The sequence below is a fragment of the Vombatus ursinus genome, unplaced genomic scaffold (genome assembly GCF_900497805.2).
Source record: "Vombatus ursinus unplaced genomic scaffold, bare-nosed wombat genome assembly UNPS02014874.1, whole genome shotgun sequence".
In the NCBI taxonomy this organism is placed as follows: domain Eukaryota; kingdom Metazoa; phylum Chordata; class Mammalia; order Diprotodontia; family Vombatidae; genus Vombatus; species Vombatus ursinus.
The window spans coordinates 4,581,880-4,606,414 of NW_020954652.1; the positions used below are offsets into that span (position 1 = coordinate 4,581,880).

The window sequence follows — 24,535 nt, forward strand, 5'->3', positions numbered from 1 at the left end:
GCCACGGACCGGAAGCTAAGGCGGCCAATGGGGCCAGGGTGCGATCGGGGCTCGCCTCGCCGGGGCTGGAGCGCGGGGGGTTTGACTGGGTCGCGTCGTTGTTGCGACGGGCCCACGCCGCGGCCTCCGCCAAACGGTTCCGGGCTCCGCACGGTTCCGCCCGCCGTGCCCGCCCCCGTCCCTGCCCTCCCCTTCCCTCCCTTCCCCCCGCCCGGCGTCGGCGCGGCCGCGTCCCCATGGCCTTCGCCCCGGTAAGGACGGACCGACCGGGCGGGGGGGGAAGGGGCGGGGCCTGGGGGGGCTGGGGGGGGGGAGCTGGGGGGCGGGGACGGGGCGAACCCTGGGGCTCCGGAGCAACAGCCCCGCCCCGGCCAGGACAGGCGGGGAAACTGAGGCTCGGAGCCGGGAGGCCCCTGCCCCGCCCCGCCTCCTGGCCCAGGGAGGAAACTGAAGCACGGGCAGCCTGGCGGCTTCCGCAGGGACACACCGCAAGTCGCGGCAAAGTCCGGGTCCGAGGTCAGAAGGGGTCCGAGGGGTCGTCTAGTCCGGCCATCTCCCTCGTTTTACAGGGGGGAAACTGAGGCACACGGGCCTTTCCTAAGGCCTCTGCGTTATGAGCCAGAATCCTCAGGATGAGCTTTAGGCCGGAAGGGATGTCAGGGGCCTCCAGTCCAGTCCTCTGATTTTGGCAGAGAAGGAAACGGAGACCGTGGACGGCAGTTGAGCAACACTTATTAAGCACCTACTACGTATCCTGCACTGTGCTAAGCAAGGGGGATACGAAGAAAGGCCAAAGGCAGGCCCTGCCCCCAGGGAGCTTACGATGTAACGGGGGAGAAAACAAGCAGACAACATACTATGGACAAACACTGCAAAGGGAGAAAGGGAATGAGCATTTATTAAGCACTTTCTGTTTGCAGGTACTGTGCTAAGTGTTGGGGATACAAAGAAAGGCCTAAAACAATCTCCGTCCTCTAGGAGCTTACAGCCTACTTGGGGAGACAACATGCCAACAGCTATGGACAAACACTACAAAGGGAGAAAGAGAATACACATTTATTACATGCTTGTTGTTTGCACAATTCCTGTCCTCTAGGAACTTACTATCTAATGGGAGAAGACTACAAGTACAAACTAGCTATTGTTGGGGATAAATAGGAAGCAATTAGCAGAGGAAAGGTAGAATTAAGAGAGGTAGGGGAAGGCTTCCTTTAGAAGGTGGGATTTTAGGTGGGACTTAAAGGGAGGGGAGGTTCCTTATCCAAGGAGCTGGGATTCCAAATCCCTTTAAGACAAACCTCTTTGAATGGATATCAGGACCAGGGCCTGCCCATTGTTTCAGCCTCAGAATCCTCTGCTGGTGGTCACTTGTCATAGTCTGACGCTGCAAGGGACCTCATAGAACCAGATGATTTAGAGCTGGAAAGGAAACTTTCGGGTTCTAGTCCAACTCTCTTGTTTTACAGATGGGGAAACTGAGGCTAGAGAGTAGAAGTGCTCTGCCCAGTGTTTCTTACTGAGTCGGTGGCAAAGCCCAGGCTTGAACTCAGTCTTCCACTTACTGTCTCCTTCATATGAAAGTCAAATGTATCAAAATGCTGTCATTTTCATTAGAATGTAAGCTTTTGGGGGGCAGGGACTGTTTTTACTTTCTCTTTGTATCCCCAGTCTGTAGCACAAGGATTGACACAGATAGTAAGTGTTTAATAAATGCTTGTTGAATGATCAAAAAATAGGTCTTCGGTTATTCATTATATCTGTATTCCCAACTCTAACCAGCCATGGACAGCAGCTATACCCTCTCCAAGCCCTGTCCCCTAGAGGAGGTTGCCTCAGCCTCAGAAGCATCCTCTGGCTTAATACGATCCCAGACTGAAGCTAGGAGGAAACTCAGGACCACAGGACTTAGAGCTTCAGGGGAGCTTGGCTATCACTTAGTCCAGGGGTTCTTAACCTGCCTATGGTCCATGGACTCTCAAGGGCTCTGTGGATGGATTTCAAGGGATCTTTGAACAAGGATAGAAAAAAAAAATTTACATCTTCATTTTCACTAACTTCTGCCTGCCTTTCATTGAATTATTTTAAAAAATAGTTCTGAGGAGGGATGCAGGGACATTGCCAGATTCTGCCAGAGAGGGGCCATGCTGTAAAATGGGTTAGAAACTGCTGGTCTGGTTGAACCCCCTCGATTTGTACTACTTATCTGAGGCTTATTTGGGAGGAAATGCTTGTTTTGTGAGTTATTTACATAGGAGGGAGACTGAGTCCCAGGAGGGGAAGGGATTTGTTCTGTCCCTCGAATTTGGAGTCCTTAGCCCTTAAGATTCGGTTGTAAAAGGAAAAAAGAGTTGTTGGGGGCGGGTGTTGTTTGTTTTTTTTAAGACTTAGAAGATTTAAGTTCAAATCTTATCTACCTGTGTGACTTTAGGCTAGTTAAGGCACCTCCCTAGGCCTGTGTAAAGGTGGGGCAGCTATAGAGATCTGAGCCTGGCGTCTGTAAGACCTGGGTTCAAATCCAGCCTCAGACACTGTGTGACCCTGGACAAGTCACTTAACCCCGTTTGCCTCAGTTTCCTCGTCTATAAAAAAAAATGAGCTGGAGAAGGAAATGGCAAACCACTCCAGCATCTTTGCCGAGAAAACCTTGAAAAGGGTCACAAAGAGTCAGACACAACTGAAAAAAAAATGACTAAACAACCACAAAACTAAAGGTGTGATCAAAAGGGCCTTTAGACTTCTTCCAACTCTGTGGTGCTCCTGTTAATTAGCCCCAGAGCTAAAAGATTTTGGAAGTCCTCTAGTCCAACTGCTTCATTTTACAGATAAAGAAGCCAAGGCACTGAGAGAAGTCAGTTATCCCAGGTCAGGCTGGATTTGAACTCAGAACTTCCTCATTCCAAAGCCCAGGGTCCTATAGCCCCTCCACCTAGGGGGAAGGTAAAAGGGTATTTACTCAGCTGGATCCCCGCCTTGCCTCCAGTTTTTCCAGGGGGAGCTTTCTTGTGAGAAGGCCTGGAGTGTGGAAGCTGCTAGTTCATTTTACTGAGGCTGCTTTGTAAACTGCAGGGGGGAGGGGCTCCCCCGTTTGTTGGCAGTTTATTAAATGGCTTGGGTGGGTGATTGAAAAGTAAATTTCATTTCCTGGATGAAATCGGGCCCCCTTTGAAAACCTTGGTGACCTCTCCTTCCAGGAGGATCCAATTTTGGAGCGTTATTTCAAAGGCCATAAAGCTGCAGTGACCAGTGTGGATTTCAGCCCCAATGGCAAACGACTTGGTGAGTGTCATGCACCCCACCCCGGTTTTTGTTTTATTTTATTTTTTTTTAGCTTCTGTACAAATGGAGAGGTAGCTTAGTGTAAAGGACGGAGCCGGGGACTTGGAATCAGAAAGGGGCGGGGTTAAAATCTGGCCCGGGACACTCACTAGCAGTGTGACCCAGAGCAAGGCTCCCGCCCTCTCTGTGCCTCAGTTTCCTCATCTGGAAAACAGGAGGGTTGCATTTGACGGCAGAGCCCCTTCCAGCTCTGAGCTAGGTTTTGTGGCACACTTGCTCTGACCTTAGCAAGCCTCTGTGCCTCAGTGTCCTCATCTGCAAAATGATGGGTTTGGACTTGACCTCAAAGCCTTTCCAGCTCTAAAGCTGTGACCCTTTAAGAACTGCCGGTGTGAGATCTAGGAACTTGAACTTGACCCAGGCGGGAGATTTCCGGCCGAGGGTTGGACCGACAATGGGAGCCTGGGAGTGGGGTGGGGGGCAGGGAGGGGTATTTCCTCGGGGTCCAGGCTGGGAAAAGCTCCTCCCCCTCCCGGGCTGTAGAGGGGGGTGGGAGTGACTTCGGGATGGAGCCAGCCTTTCTGTGGGGGGGAAGGAGGTGGGGGGTGCGCTCCCTCCCCTCCCCGCACAGCTGGAGTCGCAGCTGGAGCTCAGACCAGGGACCCCGCCCGGGGAGGGCCGGGGGAGGGCTCAGGGAGGGGTCAGGCTCGGGAAGAAGGCGGGTTTCTGTGTCCTGTGCGCGCCTGCGTGTGTGCAAGTGTGCGTGTGTGAGTGAGTGTGACCCGAAGTTGCCAGGCGCGCAGGAGGAAGTAGTGAGCCCCCGGGAGTTTGGGCTTGGGGCTCCCGCCGCGCGTGGGGCGGCCCCCAGCCCCTCCCAGCAGTTGCACAAACTTTTCGGGTGGCGGGCTGGACTTTGGGCAGCCCGGGCGGGCGGGCGCGCGCGCGCGCGCCGCTGGCCATGAAGGTGCGCGTCCCAGCCAGGTGGGCTTGGCTCGGCCGGGGCTGCCTGCTGCTGGGCGCCCTCGTGGTGGCCTATGCGGTCGTGGAGCTGTCCGTGGCCTCGCTGCGCGCCCCTGCCGGAGACGTCGTCACCGCCCGCAGGTGGGAGAGAGGCGTACCTGGCCCCCGGGGGAGAGCGGAAGACTTGGCCCAGCCCCTGTACGCGAAGCCCCCGCCGGACCCGGGGGCCCTGGGGGAGTGGGGAGAGGCGAGCCACCTCCAGCTCCAGGGGGAGGAGGAGAAGCAGGCGGAAGAGCTCACCGAAAGGTATGCCATTAACATTTACCTGAGTGACAGAATCTCCCTGCACCGGCACATCCGGGATGATCGCATGTACGAGTGCCGGCTGAAGACCTACGAGTACCGCAGGCTGCCCACCACCTCGGTCATCATCGCTTTCTACAACGAAGCCTGGTCCACCTTGCTGCGGACCGTCCACAGTGTCCTCGAGACTTCCCCTGCCGTCCTCCTGAAGGAGATTATCCTGGTCGACGACTTAAGTGATAAAGTGTACTTGAAGGCTCAGCTGGAAACCTACATCAGCAGTCTGCGAAGAGTCCGTTTAATCAGGACCAAGAAGCGGGAGGGGCTGGTCAGAGCCCGCCTCATTGGAGCGACTTTTGCCACTGGGGAAGTGCTCACGTTCCTGGACTGCCACTGTGAGTGTAACTCAGGGTGGTTGGAACCTCTCTTGGAGAGGATTAGTCAGGACGAATCCGTGATCATTTGTCCTGTCATAGACACAATTGATTGGAATACGTTTGACTTTTACATGCAGGAAGGGGAGCCAGTGATTGGGGGATTTGATTGGCACTTAACGTTCCAGTGGCAGGCAGTCCCTGAGCATGAAAGGAGAAGGTGGAAATCCAGAATTGACCCCATCAGATCCCCCGTCATGGCAGGAGGGCTATTTGCAGTCAGTAAAAAGTATTTTGAGTACCTTGGTACTTATGACACAGGGATGGAAGTATGGGGTGGTGAGAACTTGGAGTTGTCATTCAGAGTTTGGCAGTGTGGAGGGGCCCTGGAGATTCACCCCTGTTCCCACGTAGGGCACGTTTTCCCAAAGCGAGCCCCCTACGCCAGGCCCAATTTCCGACAGAACACAGTCCGGGCAGCGGAGGTGTGGATGGATGAATATAAAGAGCACTTCTATAATCGAAACCCTTTAGCAAGGAAGGAAAATTATGGTGATGTGTCTGAACGAAAATTATTGAGAAAACGGTTGAATTGCAAGAGTTTTGACTGGTATTTGAAAAATGTATTTCCTGCGTTGCGTGTGCCAGAGGATCGACCTGGCTGGCATGGGGCCATTCGAAGTGCAGGAATCTCTTCCGAATGTCTCGATTACAAATCTCCAGATCGTGATCCCACAGGAGCTCATCTGTCTCTGTTTGGATGCCACGGACAAGGAGGCAATCAGTTTTTCGAGTATACCTTAAAGAAAGAGTTACGCTTTAGTGTCCAGACGGAATTATGTGTGATGGTCCCCAAGCAGAGCAATTATGTTGGCATGCAGTACTGCCCTAAGCAGGGGTCCTCTGTTCCTGAAGAGATTATCTGGCACTTTAAAGAAGATGGAACAATTTATCATCCCCAGTCTGGCATGTGTCTGAGTGCCTACCGTACATCAGAGGGGCGGCCTGATGTGCAAATGAGAACTTGTGACCCCCTCGATAAAAATCAGATTTGGAGGTTTGAAAAGTAGACTGGACACCTGCACAGCGGTGTTTAAAACAAAAAAAAAAACAGCCTCCTGAAGACTGTATTTTGTTAAAAAGTTATTTGAATGTCAACTGAGACCATTCCAGAAAAGCTGTTTCATTATCTTGTCTCATACACTGAGACCGGTGGTGGGCCCAAAACCACTTTTCATATTAGTAGATGCCTTATGGACTGAATTCATTTTCTAAGCCCAACCCAATCTCTTTTTCCCTCCTTTTTGGATGAATTCTTTGTATGGTGAGAGAGCCCCAGAGGCTGTAAGTTCCAAACTTAGGATTCAAGAAGTGAAAAATCAGCCGTATGAGAAATGGCTTATGTTAATGCATAAATTACTGACATTTGAAGATTATGTGCAGTGTGAGTACACCAAAACTGGCCTGGTAAATATAGGATTTTTATTTCATCCACCAATTTGAGTTTTTAGAGTTTTGTTGTTGTTTTAAGAAAAACAAACAAACCCACCAGTGGAAGAGTGTATCATTAGCCTTTGTTTGACTGTTTAACCACAGTTCTAGAGCATTTGGATAATTAGGTTTTGGAATTATGCAATTTAATGCTTAGACATCTCAAGAAATAGATAGGTGCCTGAATGAAATGGAGAGGTATCTACAGTTTTTGAGTCACTGCATTTGCCGGATGCATATTGGTACTTCTCATTCTGACTTGATGAGAAATCCCAGTGAATTCCCTTATACATGTATGTACATGCTCATTCTCTTGATGCAGTTTTTTCATTTCATAAATAGAAGAGAACCAAGAGGGTTGTTCTCCTCCCCTTTTTTTTTTAATTAATGTTTAATCATTTAAAGTAAACACAGTGGAAATGTCCCTGAACCTAAGACCAGCAATATTTACATTACTGTGTGAATTTGAAAGTATATACAGTTTGACCACAATATCTGTAGCACTCTTCCTCCTTATGTCTATCAGTTAGGAAAATGAAGTATTTCTTAGCACTACAGTCTTCAAATCACTTTCCATCTTTCCCAACTTAACCACATGTAAATGTCGTTGAACGACATACCTCTCATCTATGAAGCTTGAAAAGGGTTGGTTTTGTTTTTAAATTTTAAATGAGCTGAGCTCAATTAAATTTCTGTGTTTTGGTTGGGGAATGAAAGTTCATTGTAGTTAGCTGGTCACTATGTTTATGTGGTTTTGATAACTGTTGAATAAACTTTTTTTTTAATTTTCTAAAGTAATCTTTTGGATGAAGAATGAGAAATGTTTCCCAAACTAAATTATTTGAGAAGCATTGCAGCATTGAAAATTATATTTTCGGTATTAAAAAAAAACTTGGTCTATTTTAATTTGTCTTGTTTCTTTCTATGAGACTATAGCCAGCATGAAAATAAAAGTTCCTAGTTTATAAAGAACCAAGGTTAGACACAATTTTTAAATCTGAGGCTTATACTGCCCTTTTTATTTTCTTAAAGGGATTTATTAACTCGGGATGCCATCATCCATCCTACAGTTTGCCTTCAGGACATTATTTTGCTTTCAACACTTCCAGTGTTTAGGTGTGCAGTGATCAGAAGTGAAACTGCTATCTTCAGCTCCTAAATTGATGTAACATTTTACTTGGCCACTTTTCTGTTAATTTACTGTTCTAGTCAAGGAGAGGCCTTTTAGACATCCAGACTTCTTGAGGTATGAAGCAAGGGTAACCTTGTAGAAAGAAACTTTGGGTTAGAGCTCCGATAGTGTCATTGATGATGAGAAGGGATTCCTGCCTCCCTGATTATGTGTCATGAGTGAAGGAAGAATCAGAGCAGGGGAGGCAGGATCAATCATTTATTAAGTGCATATTAATGTGCGAGGCATTGTGCTGGGCATTGGGTGTTCGAGGACAAAAGTGAAACAAACCAGAAGGGCTGAACAGCTTTCCCAGCCTTGAATAACCTCATCAGAGCTTGACTCCACTGTCTAGTTTGACATGTTTTAAATTTCATGTCCGGTTCTCAAGTACAAAGGCACAGTCCAAAGTCACATATAAATTATTATTTTTTACTACCTGAAGTTTGTGTTTCTCTGCACCATCTGTCTCTTGTATGCGAACAGTTTAAATCACTCTGCTTAATAGTCACTTTGGTAAAGTTTTTGATGAGATAGGAATTTGAAACTCTGGGTCAAAATGAGGTGTGTGAACTGTGAATTAACATTGTGGACTTCACATTTCCATATTAGCCTCCATTAATATGGATAAACTGAGTGAAGATATTTTTAAGAGTAAGGATGTGCACTTCAAGCCAACTGAATCGCAGCTGAATTTAGTTTGCCCAGAAGGATCTAATTCACTTGATGTTGACAAAGTAAGAATCTCTTTGGTTGAAGACGGGAAAATTCCTTGGTCTTCATATGTTTGGGCGTTCATTTGTCCATGAAAATGTGTTCTTTGTCTTGAGTTGCTGTTTTGAATAATTTATGAAAAAATGTTGAGGTGTTTTAGTCTATTAAAAAGGTGAACAAATAGCTCTCTGTGATCAGTTGGAATATGGACCCCTTTTATTTTTCTTTTCTTTGGTGAGGCAGCTGGGGTTAAGTGACTTGCCCAGAGTCACACAGCTAGTAAGTGTCAAGTGTCTGAAGCCAGATTAGAACTCACGTCCTCTTGACTCCAAGATTCTGTCCACTTAGTCGTACCACCCAGCTCCCCCCCCCTTTTTTTTACATAGATTTTTTTTTTTTTTTGTGAGGCAGTGGGGCTAAGTGACTTGCCCAGGGTCGCACAGCTAGTGTCAAGTGTCTGAGGTCAGATTTGAACTCAGGTCCTCCTGACTCCAGGACTGGTGCTTAATCCACTGTACCACCTAGCTGCCCCAGAAACTACGATTTCTGATATACTTTTATTATACTAAGACACTTTTTTCTAATGGTTTTAAAAGTGGTGTTGGAGGAACATGAAATAAACTATAGCTTTTTTTTGGTAAACAGATACAGGTGTTTTAATTTATTCTCAGAGGATCAGCTGTCACTGAGAGCCATTATTGGTAGTGGGCAATTTCACTTTATAATTCTCTTATTCACTCAATAAATATTTATTAAGTGCCTGCTATGCACCAGTAGGTATCTCATTAGGAGTACAAAAAGAGGCAAAAGACAGTCCCCGCCCTCAGGGAACTTACAATCTAATGGGGGAGATAACATGCAAACAGATATCTAGAAAGCAAGCTATAAACAGGATAAATAGGAAAGAATTTACAGAGGGAAGGCTTCCCGTGGAAGATGGGATTTTAGCTGAGACTTAAAGAAAGCCAGGGAGGTCAGTAGCTGGAGTGGAGGAAGGAAGGCATTTCAGGCATGGGGATGGCCAAAGAGAAGCCCAGAGCTGAGAGATGAGTGTCTTGTTTGTGCAACAGTCAGGAGGCCAGTGTCACTGGATCAAAGAGGACACTTTTGTTGTTGTTGGTTTTTTTGTTTTTTTTTTTAATTGTGGTTGGGCAATGGGGTTAAGTGACTTGCCCCGGGTCATACAGCTAGTAAGTGTTATGTGTCTGAGACCAGGTTTGAACTCAGGTCCTCCAGACTCCAGGATTGGTGCCTTGTCCACTGTGCCATCTAGCTGCCCCTATGCCCTATTTAAATTTTACCAAAAATGATTTTGATTATGGCTCTTTTTGGAAATCTGTGTAGGTAAAGGGGCGGGGGCAACCATTCCGGTTGGAAAGTCACGCATATTATCCTGTTTTCTCCTTACAACAACTGTGAGATTTTGAGTATGAGTAACTATCTTCTGAGGTGTTGAAGCTTCCCTCTAGAGTATGTATAAAAGAAATGTGACTTTCTGAGGTGCTTGGGTGATTCCAGTTGGTACTACTACAGTTGGGTCAAAGGGAATGAGTTTCAAAATGGAAAAGCTAGAGAGATCGTGGTTCAGAGAGAACTGAGTCTGCTCTGAGTTAAGAACTGAGAGGTCGGACCTTCCATCCCTGCTAGCTAGCATCCTAGATGTGTCCTCCTTCTCTCCACCCGAAACAGGTACCTCCACTTTCTTTCTTCATACCCTCCTCGTAACCCCTTACAATCTGGCTTCTACTGCTCTCTGCAAAGTTCCCAATCATCTCTTAATCGCCAAATCGAATTCTGGTCCTTGACTTCTCTGTAGGTTTGGGCGCTGTTGATTACCCTCTTCTCCTTGATACTATCTTGTGTCTAGGTTTTTGAGACACTAGTCTGTCCTGCTTCTCCTCCTGCCTGTCTGATAACCAAGTCTCCTTTGCTGGATCTTCATCCAGATCATGTCGCTAACCATGGGGGTCCCACAGGGCTCTCTGTCCATCAGTACTATTTCGCTTGGTGATCTCATCAGCTCCCATGGATTCAATTCTCTCTGTGCTGATTTTCAGATCTCTTTATCTGGCCCTAACCTTTCTCCTGACCTCTGCTCTCACATCACCAACAACCTATTGAATTTCATGAAACAGATGTCCCATAGACATGTTAAACTCAACCTGTCCAAAACTGACCTCTTTATCTTTCTTCCTAATTTCCCTATTATGGCTGAGGGCACCACCATGCTCCCAGTCTCCTAGGCTCCCAATCCCAGTGTCTTCCATGACTCCTCACTTGCATGCACTCCCCGTATCCAGTCTCTCGCCAATGCCTGTTGGTATTGACTTCATAGTATTTCTCCCACATGTCCCCCTTTTCTCCTCTGACCATACTCACCACCTGGTGTGGGCCCTCATCACGTCATTCCCGTATTGACTCAGTAGCCTGGTGGTTGGTCTGCTTGCGTCAAGTCCCTTCCCCACCACAGTCCACTGTCCACTCAGCTGTCAAATTTACCTTCCTAAAGTACAAGTCTGACCATATCAGCAACTCTATTTAGTAAATTCACATGGCTCTCTCTTGCCCCCAGGATCAAATAAAGACTCCTCTTTTTGGCTTTTTAAGGCCCCTCACTGTCTGGTCACCTCACACCAACCCTCCCCTTTCACCCCACAGTACTCTGCAATCCAGTGACACTGATCCCCTTGCTTCTCAAACCCAACTCTCTGTCTTCTGACTCCAAATTTTTACTGATGGCCCCCCCGCCTGGAACTCTCTTCCTCCTCATCTCTGCCTCCTGACTTCCTTCCAGTCTCAAAAAGTTTACCTTTCCCAGTCCTCCTTGACCTTAGTGCCCTCCCTCCATGATTATCTCTGATTACTCATCTATGTAGCTTGCTGTATACACAGTTATTTGAATGCTTCTTGGGAGCAATGGGTGGTTTGGACCTTTGTATCCCAGCACTTAGCATGATACCTGGCCCAGTAGACATTACTGTCTACTGACTAGAGAAGTGACAAAGTGCTTTAGGAAAATCCATTTGACAGCTGAATGAAGGATGGACTGGAGTGGGGAGAGACTGGAACTGGGGTCACCAGCCAACAGACTATTCAGTAATCCAGGTGTGAGATGATGAGGGCCTGCACCAGAGCTGTGGCAGAGTCAGAGGAGTAAAGGAGGTGTATATGGTGAGTATGCTGGGAAGAAGGTGGGAAGACCTCTAAATTTGTGACCTTGATGACAGTGGTTAGCAGAATTCTAGCATAGATTATTCTATAAGTGGTTTGTGAGGATTAGGAAGCAGGGATCACTCAGAGCAGCATGGAGGTCTATAAGAATGAGTGATGTACCCAAGTAATTTTATTTGGTTTTTGGTGAAGTGACTAGGTTGGTTGGTCAAGGGAATAGCACAGTCTGTCTGGATTTCAGCAGACATTTGGCAGAATATCTTTCAGTATCTCAATGAACAAGATGGAGAAATGTAGGCTAGGTGACAGGAGTTAGGTAGATTCATATGTGATTGGACAATCATATCCAAAGAATAGTGATTAATGTCGATTTAAAGAGACGTCTGTGGTGGTGTGGCCCAGGGCCGTCCTGGGCTCATCTTTGATCAGTGACTTGAATGAAGACAGAGAGTATGATGTAACATTTGGAGAGGACACAAAACCGATGTCTTAGATATTAACATATCTAATACCTTTGATGATAGCTCTTTAAGGTTTGCAAAGTGCTCTAAAGTTTACATTTGTTAACTCTTTTAGTAGTAAAATAAAAAATCCTGCATTTAGGTTCAAAGAAAATCAACTTCAGAAGTACAATAAGTACGATGACTTCAGGGTATTTCATGGGATGAAAGATTAAAGGTTTTGGTTGACTGGAAATTCAGCATAAACCAATTAAAATATTCAGTTCAAATGGGGATATCTTCTAAGTACCTCTTAACTGTGTGAAATCACCCACTAAATCCACTGAGTAAATAAGTGCTTTGTGGCAGGTGTTCGCCCCAAGGAGTCAGGTAAGGCCCCTTCCGCCTGCTGCACAGGTGACTCAGGGCAGATTCAGGAAAGGGGAAGTGTTTCTTCATAGGAGGGATCCTGGAGGGCCTGGGAGGCAGACCCCAAACTACTCAGCTCAGGAGTTCCTCTGCCACCAAAAGAATTCCTTTGGTGCTTGCAGCCCTGGGGAGAAGGTGGGTGATTGTGCCAGGGATTCTCCAGGAAACCAAGGCCACCTGTGTCTGACTGGACTTTGGCCGTTCTCCCTCCCAGCCTTCCTGCTTTCTCTCTAGTTACCACCCCTTCTCTTTGACCCCCTTGCTTCAACCCCAAAAGCCACAATCCAGGGGTCTATGAATTGGCTGTGTGTTCATCAGTACTTCTTAAGAAGAGAATTGCCCATTGGCCAATGAATTCACATCTTATCCAGGAAACCTCAGCCAAAGCCTCATGGCTGGGAATGTCAAGGATGCAGAACAAGGCGTGGGTGCGCCTGGTGACTACCTGTCCAGTTCCCTTCTTTTGACCTTTCATCTCCAAAAGGATCTATTCAATGATGAATGACACAAAGGGGCTGACAATTTAAATTATGTATCATGTTTATCCAGGGTGGGGTTTCAAATGGAAACATTCAACAGCTGGCACAGGACTGCACTGACATCAGTAATTAAATAACCTTTTCATTCATGATGTATTGGGCTTTGAGGTGTGACCATTTTTTTCCTGGGGAAGGACGTGCAGAAACAAGGAACTAAATCATATTTTAACTTGCTATTATTTTACAAGACTGAGATGAAATAAGAATCCATAAAAATCCCCTCACTCAAATTGATAGTAGCATCCCACACACGTCAGTTGACTGGTTCCACTTTTTCTTTGCCGTGTCACCACTATTTATCTCCCTTGTACCAGGTGAGGTTCCTAGGCCTGGGGCTGGCCAGCAAGAACCAGAGAGGTGGAGGGAGTTGCTAAAGCTCACAGAGGTGACAAGTGACTCATCTGTGTCTGAGCAGAGAGCCTCTGACTCTAAGCTCCCTCATTCCTGCTGCATGGAGGTCTCTCCACTTTTCATGGGCTGTCTATTGCTGAGTGAATGCTGAGTCACTGGAACCAGCAGCCAGTGTTTATGGAAAACCTAACCGCAAACAAAGCACCGGGCCAGGGACAGTGGGGGGAGCACACGGAAGACAGGAGAGAATTGTAGAATCTCAGGGTTGCAAGAGTCCTCAGAGAACATCCAGGTAGATTTAGGTCATTTGTGTCCTGGCCCTCGAGGAATTGACACAATTAAACAAGATACCGGAACCAAATGAAGGAATGTAATGGTTATCCTTCTGAGTTTGTCTCGCTAACAAATTCAATTCAACAAACGTGTCTGAGGCCCCCTGTATGCAGACGCTATACAGGAGACAGAAAGATGAAAATACAAAATCCGAAGACCAGCCTAAGATTAGGTATGACCAGATGCTTAGCTACCAGTGATTGGTTGATTAACTGATTTAGCCCCGACAACTCTTGAAGACCATTTGCTAAGGTGTGAAGAGCTGGGCCAAGAGAGGGGGGAATAGCTGTGCTTTTGAGAACAAGTGTGATTATCATTTAGTAACATTACCAAAAAGTCATCTTGGGCCTACAGGAGTCCCATTTAATTCAGATTCTAGAGAGAGAAACTTCATGATTGCTAAAGTTAGGCAGGAGTGCCTCTTACACTTCTGTCAATGCTCAAAAGGCCTGTGCTTCGGCCATCCCTCTGCTGAGGATCCTTGTACAGTGTATTTTTAAAGGACGAGGTGGGGAGAGAGATTGCCAAGGAAATTAAAGGGGGAATATTTAGCCAACTTAAGCCAACAAATATTTATAAACTTGGAAATCCCTTTCTTGTTAGTTTTCTTAGAAACAAATGTACTAAGTACAAATAGTTTTAATGTATTTGTTAAGGAAATTGCAAGATTCTTTGAGACTGACTATAGCTCATCTCCCCTCTGATATCCCTTTTAGCAATAGGATTATAGAATTGGACCTGGAAGAGGCCTTGAGAGGCTATCCGCTCCAGTTCCTTCATTTTACAAGGGAGAAAACTAAGGCCCAGAAAGCTTACAGGATTTTGTCTTAACCCAGGTCCCCGGACTCCAAATCTAAAACTAATATAGCTGTACGTGTGTGTGTATTTGTGTGTGTGTGTGTTTGTTTGTGTTTTCTTTCAGTAACACTGACTCTTTCCTCTATTAGTGAGAATTCTTATGTTCACACACAAGTAGAAATGAGATTTTTCTAATTCAGAGACAGAGGCGATGTTTTTGCCTGATGTGAATGTCCCAAGTGTTTGCTTGTAGCCTAGATTACACCCTTAATTCCTCTCCCCGAAGCCTCGTGCTGCTGTTTGTCGGATGCTCCCTGGGTTACTTACCCTCTCTATCTAGTCATGAAACATTTATTGGTTCTCACTGGGTAGACAGTCCAGGACGTGTGCCAAGGGGGTTACAAATAGCAACAGTTTCCATTTACATAACGTTTTAAGGGTTACAAAGCATTTTGTATTTCCTCCCCTAGATTACAGATAAAGGAGGAGGCCAGCCTTAGAATCAGGAAGCGCTGGGGTCCAGTGCTTTCTCTGAGCTGTTCTGTGTGCCTAGTCAAACTGATGAAGCTGAACTAAATAATACTGTAAGGAGCTGAGTAGCATGGGTAGAGAGTTTCCTCAATGGAGGCTTCCTACACAGATAAAGTCAGTGGTCTAGATTTAAAAAAAAAAAGTAATTACAGATGAAGAAACTAAGACACAAGATCAAGGAGCTTACTCATTGGTCATAGAATTAGTAGGTGTCATAGACAGGCCTTGAGCCCAGGACCCTGGTACCAAACCCACTACACCGTGCTGCCCCTAAGGAAAAGCATCAAGATGGCAGTTTAATGATGTGGGTTTCTTTTTTATTATTTTTTGTTAGTTCTCCAATGTAGTTTTATCCATCTCCAACCCCTGACGTTACCTTGTGATTTGATATAACACGTTGTAATGAAATTCAGATACATAATTCTCTCTTAATTTTTCTTATGTACAGTTAACTATGGGGACAACCTGGATAGTTTTGCTTTAACAGAACAATGACTATTTCTTCTGTTCTTGATAGCCAGTGCCTCTTGGGATACCTTTCTCATGCTATGGGATTTCAAGCCGCAGCCTAAAGCTCTCCGCTATGTGGGTCACAAGGATGTTGTGACCAGTGTACAGTTTTCACCACTTGGAAACTTAGTGGCATCTGCCTCACGAGACAGGACCGTTAGACTATGGATTCCTGATAGGTAAGCGTAATTGACCAAAATTGCTGTTTTCTGAAATTGAAACATGAGGGGAAAGAGGGGGTGTTTGGCTATGGAGGGCTTTGTCTGGGTTTAATAATAACAATAATAGATAGCTAACAATTATATAGCTTTTACTATGTACCTGGCACTGTGTTAAGTGCTTTACAAATATCTCTCTTCATCTTCACAACTCTGGGAGGTAGATGCTATTATCATCCCCATTTCACAGATGAGGAAACCGAGGCAAACAGAGGTTAAGTGACTTGCCCAGGGTCACACAGCTAATAAGTCTCTGAGGCTGGGTTTGAACTTGGGTCTTCCTGATTCTAGGCCTGGTGCTCTATCCACCTAGCTGCTTCATTAATCCATATGATCACATAGAAAAACATAATAAAATCTTTGTAATAGAATTGATATTTATACATTTCCTAGCGCCTCCAAATTGTTGAGTCCCCTAATTATACTAGACTTAGTTTCAACACATGAAAGACTCCAAGCCTTCCTTGGTCCCCCTCTCCCCTACTTGCGGAGCTGAAAACCTTACTTTACATATATATATATATACACATATCACCAGAAAACTGAGGGCATTTGTCAAGAGCTCCCTCTTCTCCCCTGTTCTTCATCTCACGTCTCTCAAATGTCTTTCCCCACCTGAGCTCCTTCACTCCTGCTTCACAGAATGAGGTGGCCCTTCTCCTTGCCGAGGTAAACCCCACTACATGCACAAATTTTCCCATTCTCCATCCCATCTTCATCCCTTGCACCCTCTATCATCCCCATTCTCTTATTTATCTTCAATCTTTCCCTGCCTACTGGCTGCTTCTTTGATGCCTACAAACATGCCCATGTCTCCCTCATCCTTAAAAATCCCGCACTTCAATTATCATCCATCCCTCCCTGATAGCTAGTGTGCTGCAGCACTCCTTCCTTTTATGGCAAAGCCCCATGAAGAGGCCATCTACAGCACTTCCTCTCTTCAAAACCTTTGTCCTCATCATTCAACTGAGATTGCCTTCTCCGAAGTTACCAGAACTCTCTTAATTGCCTAATACAATGACCTTTTATTTTTAATTTTATTTTATTCTTCCACTTAATCAAAGTCTATTTTCCCTCCATTCTCGCTCCCACCGATTGACAGGAAACCCGTGTCACAGATGTGCATAGTTAAGCAAAACAAATGTCTGTGGTGGTGTGACCTTTCCTTAATCCTTGTCCTTTTAGAACTCTGCCACCTCTGACCCTGTTGATCATTCTCTTCTCTCAGATACTCTCTCCCTCCTCAGCTTTTGGTGTCACCGTTCTTCCCTGGTTCTCTTACCTGTCTGACCACTCCTTCTCATTCTCCTTTGCTGGATCTTCATCTAGGTCGTGCCCACTGACTGGGGGTATCTCCCAAAACTCTGTCCTTGGCCACCTCTTCCTCTATTTTTCTCTCCCTTTGTGATCTCATCAGCTCTCATAGTTCAGTTATCTTTTCTTTTGTTTTTAACTAGTTTGCTAGTTGGGTGAGCATAAGGTAGCATTTCCAAGTTGTCTTAAATTTCTCTGATGATTAGAGTTTAAACAAATTTTTGAGTCAAATCTATTTTTAACATTTTCATTCAGGCCTTTTATCAACCATTCCATCCAGGCTAAAGCCCCGTCTTAGGTACACTCTGAACCATGGGTATAAGGTAAGAGAGCCATTGTTCTCTGCCCTTCCCATACTGCACCTGCATTATTGTGTTCAGTTCTCAGTGCCACATTTCCGGAAGGACTCTGAGAAGTAAAGAGGCTCCAGAAGAGAATGGGCAAGACAGTGAAAGACCTCAAGATCCCACTGTGTAAGGATCAGTTAAAGGAACTGAGGATGTTTAGCCTGGAGAAAAGGGACATCATAGCTGTCTTTAAGTCTTTGAATGACTGTCCTGTGGAAAAGGGATTAGATTGGTTATTCTTGCCCTCAGAGGGCAGAAATAAGAGTGATGCTCAGAAGCTGAGAGGCAAATTCAGATTTGATATGAAGAAAGAATTCTAACCATTTAGAGCAGCAAACATTTATTAAACATCTCCACGTAATGGAATTTCAAAGGTGAAAAATGATATGGTCCCCGCCTTAGGGAAGTTACAGTCTAATGGGAATAGGAGAGATATATTATGTACACAGGTAATCAGTGGTATGGTGGAGCCAGCTTGTAATAGCACAAAAGGCCAATTGTTAAATTTTCACTGTGAGTATTTGAATCTTGGAAATTGACAAATGCTAAAGAGCAAGGTTTGATTTATTGTCTTGTGGATTTCTAGACTTAAGAAAGTGATGGAGAAAATGTTAATAATGCAAATTAAACTTAAAAGTGCATACATACTCCCCCCCCCCCCCCCAAAGCTGGTTGTTAAACATTTACCAGCACACCCCTGGGTATGTTTGGTGCAGTTTAGCATGTGATGAGGCAAAGAAGAGCTAGGCAAGTTGCTATGAGAAATATAAGGAGGGAGAAACTACTTTCTTTTTAAAAATAAATCTTACTGATGTATTTTATCTTTTGTTGTTGTTCAGTTGTTTCACTTGTGTCTGACTCTGTGACCCCTTTTGGGCTTTTCTTGGCAAAGATACCAAATTGCCATTTCCTTCTCCAGCTCATTTTACAGATGAGGAAACTGAGGCAAACAGGGTTAACTGACTTGCCTAGGGTCACACAGTTACTAAGTGTCTGAGGCCAGATTTGATTTCAGGAAGTTGAGCCTTACTCCAGGCCTGTCACTCTATCCACTGAACCACCTTGCTGCTAGGTAGCACAGTGGCCCATTTTGTTTTTACTAGCCCTAAATTTCCCTCTGTATCCTTCCTCTTCCCTTTAGAGAGTTATCCCTTATTATGAAGAATTTTTAAAAGATAGAAAAAAATTTAGTAAAACCCTGTCAGTACATTAAGAAAATGTGACCTTGTATGCAATGTTTCATAACTCTGGATACCATCCAGTCTTTGGTGAGAAGCAGAAGGAAGTGTCTTGTCATATAAAGGAAAGATCACTTTCACCTGGAGAGTCAGGGGAGACTTCATGGAAGCATCTAAGTTGGGCCTTGAAGGAAGTGAAATACTTCAACAAAGAGTGATGAAAGTTGGAAGAAGAGTATTCCAAGCACAGGGGGACGAATGTGAGCAAAAGGCCAAGAAGTGGGAAAGGATATGGTGAGAACACAGTACAGAGAGCAATCCTCTTTGTTGGGACATGACCTCCAGCAAGAGAATCAACGTGAAATTTGGCTGAATCAGTAGGCTGATTGCCAAGGGGGGAACTGAAATGTTATTATGGAGGCACTGGCAGCTGGGGAGAGTTTTGCTTTATTTTTAATAGAGGAGTAGTATGATTGTAGGTTAGGCAGATTACTTGGGAAGCAATGTGGAAGAGGGATTAGAGAGGCCATAGTGGGCAGACCGGAAGGCCAGCTAAAGGTTATTGTCATATTCCAGGTGGGAAGAGTTCAGGGCTTTAAATAGTGGTTACTGTGGGAGGGTAGAAGAAAGGCTAGGTACAGGAAATATTGTGGAGCTAGGAAGGGCAGCTTTTGGCAATGAACTGGATGTTTGGGGTGAGGGACAGGGACGATCAAAGATAGTGCCAAGACGGGTGTCAGAGGTACTGTTCACAGAGATAGAAAAGTTGGGGGGAAAGATTGATTTTGAAGCATCTATCCATCCAGGTGAAGATACTAACCAGGAGTTGGAAATAATGAGAGTGGGATTCTAGGGAGAAATTGGGGGTGGAGAGCTAGGTGTGGGTGTTCCCTGCAGAGAAATCGAAGCTATGTTAATAGATGAGAGCACTGAGGAGGAGAGTGTAGGTAGAGAAGGGGAGACAGCATAGGGCAGAAATTTGTGAACATATACATTTAGGAGGTAGGTGGAAGGTGAAAGCCTAGAAAAGAGGGATAAAAAAGGAGTTAATAAATGAGTAGGAGGAGAACCAGGAGAGCCACGTCTTGGAAGCCAAGGGTGGAGATGGCTTCAAGTTGGAGGAGGTAGCCCGAGGGAAAGTTTAAAGAGACCAAGGATAGAGACAAAATGCTCTGAAATTTGTCAGTTAGGATACTACTGATGACCTGAGAGGAAAGCAGTTTCTTTTTTTTTTTTTTAATTTTAAAATTTATTTTTAACTTTCATTTAAAAAAAAATTTAGTTCCAAATTCTCTCCTTCCCTCCCACATCTCCCCTATCCATTGAGAAGATGAGCAATTTATCACTTATAATCACTTATAATCAATTATACATGTGAAGTCCTTCAAAACATTTTCAAATTAACCATGTTGCAAAAAAACAAAAACAAAAGGCAAAAAATATAAAGAAAGTGAAAAAAAGTATGTTTCAATTTGCACTCAGAACTCATCGGTTCTCTCTCTGGATGTGGATAACATTTTCCATCATGAGTCTTTTGGAATTGGCTCATTTCATTGTGTGCTGAGAATAGTTAAATCATTCATAGTTGATTATTGTACAATATTGCTGTTACTGTGTACAGCGTTCTCCTGGTTCTGCTCACTTTGGTTTGTATCAGTTCATAAAAGTCTTCCAAAGTTTTTCTGACACCGTCCACTTCATTATTTCTTGTAAAGCATGACAGTATTCCATTACAGTCATATACCACAACTTATTTAACCATTCCCCAAATGATGGATGCCCTTAAATTTCCAGTTCTTTGCCACCACCAAAAGAGCTGTTACAGATATTTTTATACATATAGGTCCTTTTTTACTTTTGGGAGAGTAGTTTGAATAGTGAGTGGGTGAGCAGACTCCCCAGGACTGAGTGGGTACTGAGGAATTAGAGACATTAAGTACAATACAGGACTCTTCTTTCCAAGAATTTATCAATGAAGAGGAGGAGAGAGTGAGGATATGGTAATAGTGTTGAGGTGGGGAGCAGGATGCTTGGTTTTCTTTGAGGGGAAGATACAGATACTGAAGACCTGAGTATATAGAGTGGAAAAATATCCAGTAGAGAAGGAGAGATGAAAGATGTAGGACAGTGAGGGAATAAATGATTGTAGAGACAGGAGGGCAGGGAAAAAAAGATCAAGGGTACAGATGGAGGAGTTTGCTTTTACAAATTAGGGGGTCATCTTTTCCTTTGAAATTGGAGGGATGGAGAGGGTGGATGAGAACAGTGTGAGGATTAGAGGAGGAAGGGACCTGAGGGTGCTCAAGTTGGATGGTCTCAATAAAAGTAGGAAGTGCATGAATCAATGAAAGCATATTTTAAGTGCTGACCATGTGCTCCACGCTAAGGACTCACACAGTAAGGAAGCCAGTCCTTGGGGGACACGATTTCTATAGGATGGTTCAGCTGCAGGGCAGATGGAGAGGCCTGGAGGTTCTCAGTGTGATGCAGCAGCATTATTGGAGAGGGAAGGAAGAGCTTGTGGAGTTGGGGCTTTGAGAAGAAATACAGTTTAGAACCGTCACCATGGAGAGCCAAGTAGAGTCAGGAAAAGGAGAGGGAAAGGTAGTTGTTGAGGGGAGAGAAGGAGGAAAGAGGCAAAGATGGTTCCAAAGTTTTGAGCCTGGTAACTAGAAAAACCGTTACTTCCGTAGAAATAAGGAAGTGAAGAGAAAGGAGCTTTGAGGGGAGGATGATTTCAGCCTTGAATGTTTGGGGTTTGTAGTGAAGGTAAAGTGACCAGATGGAGATAACTCAGCAAGTGTCTGAAAAAAACATCCGTGGAGGCCTGGGGAGAAGCTGCGGGTAGAAATGTAAACTTGGCAGGCGTGTATGGAAGCTATAGGAATGATTGAGATTACTGAGGACGTCAGTGTAGAGAATGAGATTGGCCCGGGACAGAACTTTGATGAGCGGACATCAGTAGGATTAGTGAAATTTTTAAGCATGAAAGAAGAGGTACGGATGGAGAAGACTGAGAGTCAGGTACTAACTCCTTGAAAAAGGATAGAGAGTGACCTGAAAACCATTAGACTGTGGCAACAGGGATAGGAACGAGGATGTGGGATCATACTTTTCAAGCTATTTTCTGACTATTCCCAAAGAAGAGATGACAAACTTCATAAAGAACCACCAGTGTTAATGCCAGCAATTGATTCAGATTTAGGATTGTAATCAGCATTTAACTTGATTGTTGTAGCTCAGATTGGAGCAAAACTAAAGGCAGAATAGTTACCTGCCTGTGAAAATTTTTAAGTATATCATTTTATGAAACATCCTTTTGTACTTTGACCATAATAAAATCGAAGCAAAAACAAAACCCACAACTTGATGGTGTCTGAGCCCGCTCTACGTCTTCTAGTTACCTCTGATTCCTAGGATAGAAAAATTCTCACTTAGGGGAATGAGAAAAAAAAAAGCTTGTGGCTTATCTTCAGTCTCTATGATTTTTATTATTATATGCATTTCTTATAATATGTATGTTTATCAGAGTGTTGTCATAAGGGTCTCCTGGTGTTGGAACATCCTCCACCAATGCAGAATGCAACCTACTTTAAATTACTGAGAAAGTTTCATGAGGGTCAGAAAGGTATGTGACTTGCCCAAAGTCACACTGCTCATTTTTGTATTTGTCTTTAAACATAATTTCTTAATTCACATTTGCATTTTATTTCAATGTTGAAAAAAAATCAGCCAGGAATCACCCCAAAAGAAAGTGTCCCTGTCTTATAGTGAGAGCTGGGCTCTTGGGAAGACCTCTCCCACCCCTTGGGTAGAGATGGATCCCCTTCTATTGGGGATAAATGGAAGAACACACAGGTGGGTCACAATCTGCACCAGTGAAGGGCATACCCCACTGAGGAGATCAGGTGCTTTGTAGTAGACAGTTCAACGACAAAGAAGTACAAGTTTAAAAAAAAAAAGCCATTTTTCCAAAAAGAAATTGTACTATGGTTATTGAAACGTTTAATAATTCTAATTTATACTTAATTAAGCTTAACAGAGAATCGAAATAGTTTGCCATTTCTATCGGAGAACATTGCCCTGGAACAGGGTTCTTCACCTTTTTGTGTTGTGGACCCTTTGGTGGTCTCCTGTGAAGCCTACAGACTCCTTCTCAGAATCATATTTTTAAGTGCATAAAATGAAATACAGAGGATGGCAAAAGAAACCAATTACATTGAAATAAAGATGTACTTTTATCCTCTCTCCAAGTTTATGTTTTGCCTCTGAAATCTCCCCACGGGCCTCTTGGGGGCCTGTGGACCCCAGGCTAAGGAGCCCTGCCCTAAAGGCAGCCACAGGATAATGGACCCTAAGCCTGGTTTGGAATCCTGATCTGCCACTTGTAAACCGTGTGACCTTAGATAAATCACTTAACCTCTTAGGGTATCAGGTTCCTCGTCTTTAAAATGAGAGGATCTGCAAGACAGCTCTGAAGGACTTAGCATGAAAAATGTTCTCCATCCCCAGGGAAAGACCCGATGGAGCCTGCACACGGATCGAAGCATTTTTTTAAACTTTCTTTACTCTTCTTGGGTTTTTATGTTGGTCTGTGTTTTCTTTTACAACATGACCACTATGGAAATATGTTTTGGATGATCACACATGTATAACCTATATTGAATTGCGGGCCTTCTCAATGAGAGAGATGGGGAGGAAGGGAGAGGATTTGGGACTCAATTTTTAAAACGAATGTTGAAAATTGTTTTTTACATGTAATTGGGGGAAAGTAAAATATCAATTTAAAAAAAATACAATAAGAGGACCCAACTAAAAAGTTGCTAAGTTCCCTTCCTAGCCTTAGCTCCTGTAAATCAGGCGCTGTTTCCAGCACTCAGAGGATAAGTAGGGCAGAGTGACCAGGGCTTTGTCTGGCACTGGGCAATTTGCCCTACAACAGGAAATTTAAAGGAGTTATAAAAAGCAGAGCGATTATGTTTTTCAGAGGAAAGCGGCGGAGGGTGTGGTCCAGATGGGGTTGGCAGACAAGGCCAGGATAGGAAGCTGAGGGGCAGCTTGATTGTCTCCTGCTTCCCTGGGGAGCTCCCAAGTTCTGGCTACGCCTCGGGGTAGGGAGAGAGTCCCGGCCCTGGCGTAGCAAGCCCACCCTCCCAGGCCTGATAGCTGTGGCTTAAATGCCCCCTTGGAAGAGAGGGCAGGGAGCTCAGGGACTGGTGGCAGGCTGGGAAGGGAGGCAGTATGTTCAGCCCTGACGTGCCTTCTCGAGGATACTTCCTCCTCCCTGATCCTGGGGACCTTGCATTTCCTCTCAAATGTCGCCTTCCCCTGATTCTCAAATCTTGCCCAGGCATTGGGCAGGGACTCCAGGGATCCCAAGGGCTGCCCTGGGGAAAGGGAAATGCTCAGACCTGGGCTTGTCTGCCATTGAGTCAGGATAGTAAAGTAGCAAAATCTTACTACTGCTGCTTACTGCCTGTGTGACCTTGGGCAAGTCCCTCTAAAATGAGGGGGTTGGCTAGATGGCCTCTGAAGTGCAGTGGGGCAAGACAAGACGCTTAGCGCCTGAGCCTCTGCTGGAGGGCTGCCTCTTATTCCTTCATCCTTGGGTCTTTTCCTCAAAGCTTTGCCCTCCCAAGCTGCTGAGCAGAAGTATGTGTATGGGGTGACCTTGGGGCCAGGGAGTACCTGGGAGGATGGAAGGCCCCTTCTCCCTCCTTAGCTGCTTATGCTGAGTCATGAGACCAGAGACCCCTGCTTTGGAAGCGCTGATGCTGCCTACACCTCTCAGGGACACCTCATTTCAACAACCTGGCTGAAAGAGCACCAGGTCAGGGGTTAGGAGAGCCAGGTTCTGTTCCCCTGTCCGCTCTGACACTGAACCTCTGTTCTCTCCTTTGTAAAATGAGAGGGTTGGACAAGGTTTTCCCTAAGGTTCCTTCTACCTGTAGCAGTCTATGAGTCTATATGATTTGGGCCTTATGCAACTTTTATCTAATTACAAATTTGTAGGTCTTTTTTCTAGAGCGTAATCTGGCAATACATAGCAAGAGCTAAAAGAAATAATCCCACCTTTTAACATGGTAC

At 45.0% G+C, this 24,535-nt stretch overlaps 1 protein-coding gene across 1 annotated transcript; it reads left to right on the plus strand.

The window, feature by feature from the left end:
• The first annotated feature begins 207 nt into the window (after positions 1–207).
• On the plus strand, positions 208–6,411 carry LOC114028226 (polypeptide N-acetylgalactosaminyltransferase 4-like). Its single transcript, XM_027842465.1, has 4 exons — positions 208–251; positions 3,192–3,276; positions 3,971–3,998; positions 4,378–6,411. Exons 1-4 carry the CDS (start codon positions 237–239, stop codon positions 5,981–5,983), a joined length of 1,734 nt encoding a protein of 577 aa, XP_027698266.1. The 5' UTR covers positions 208–236; the 3' UTR covers positions 5,984–6,411.
• The last annotated feature ends 18,124 nt before the right edge of the window (positions 6,412–24,535 follow it).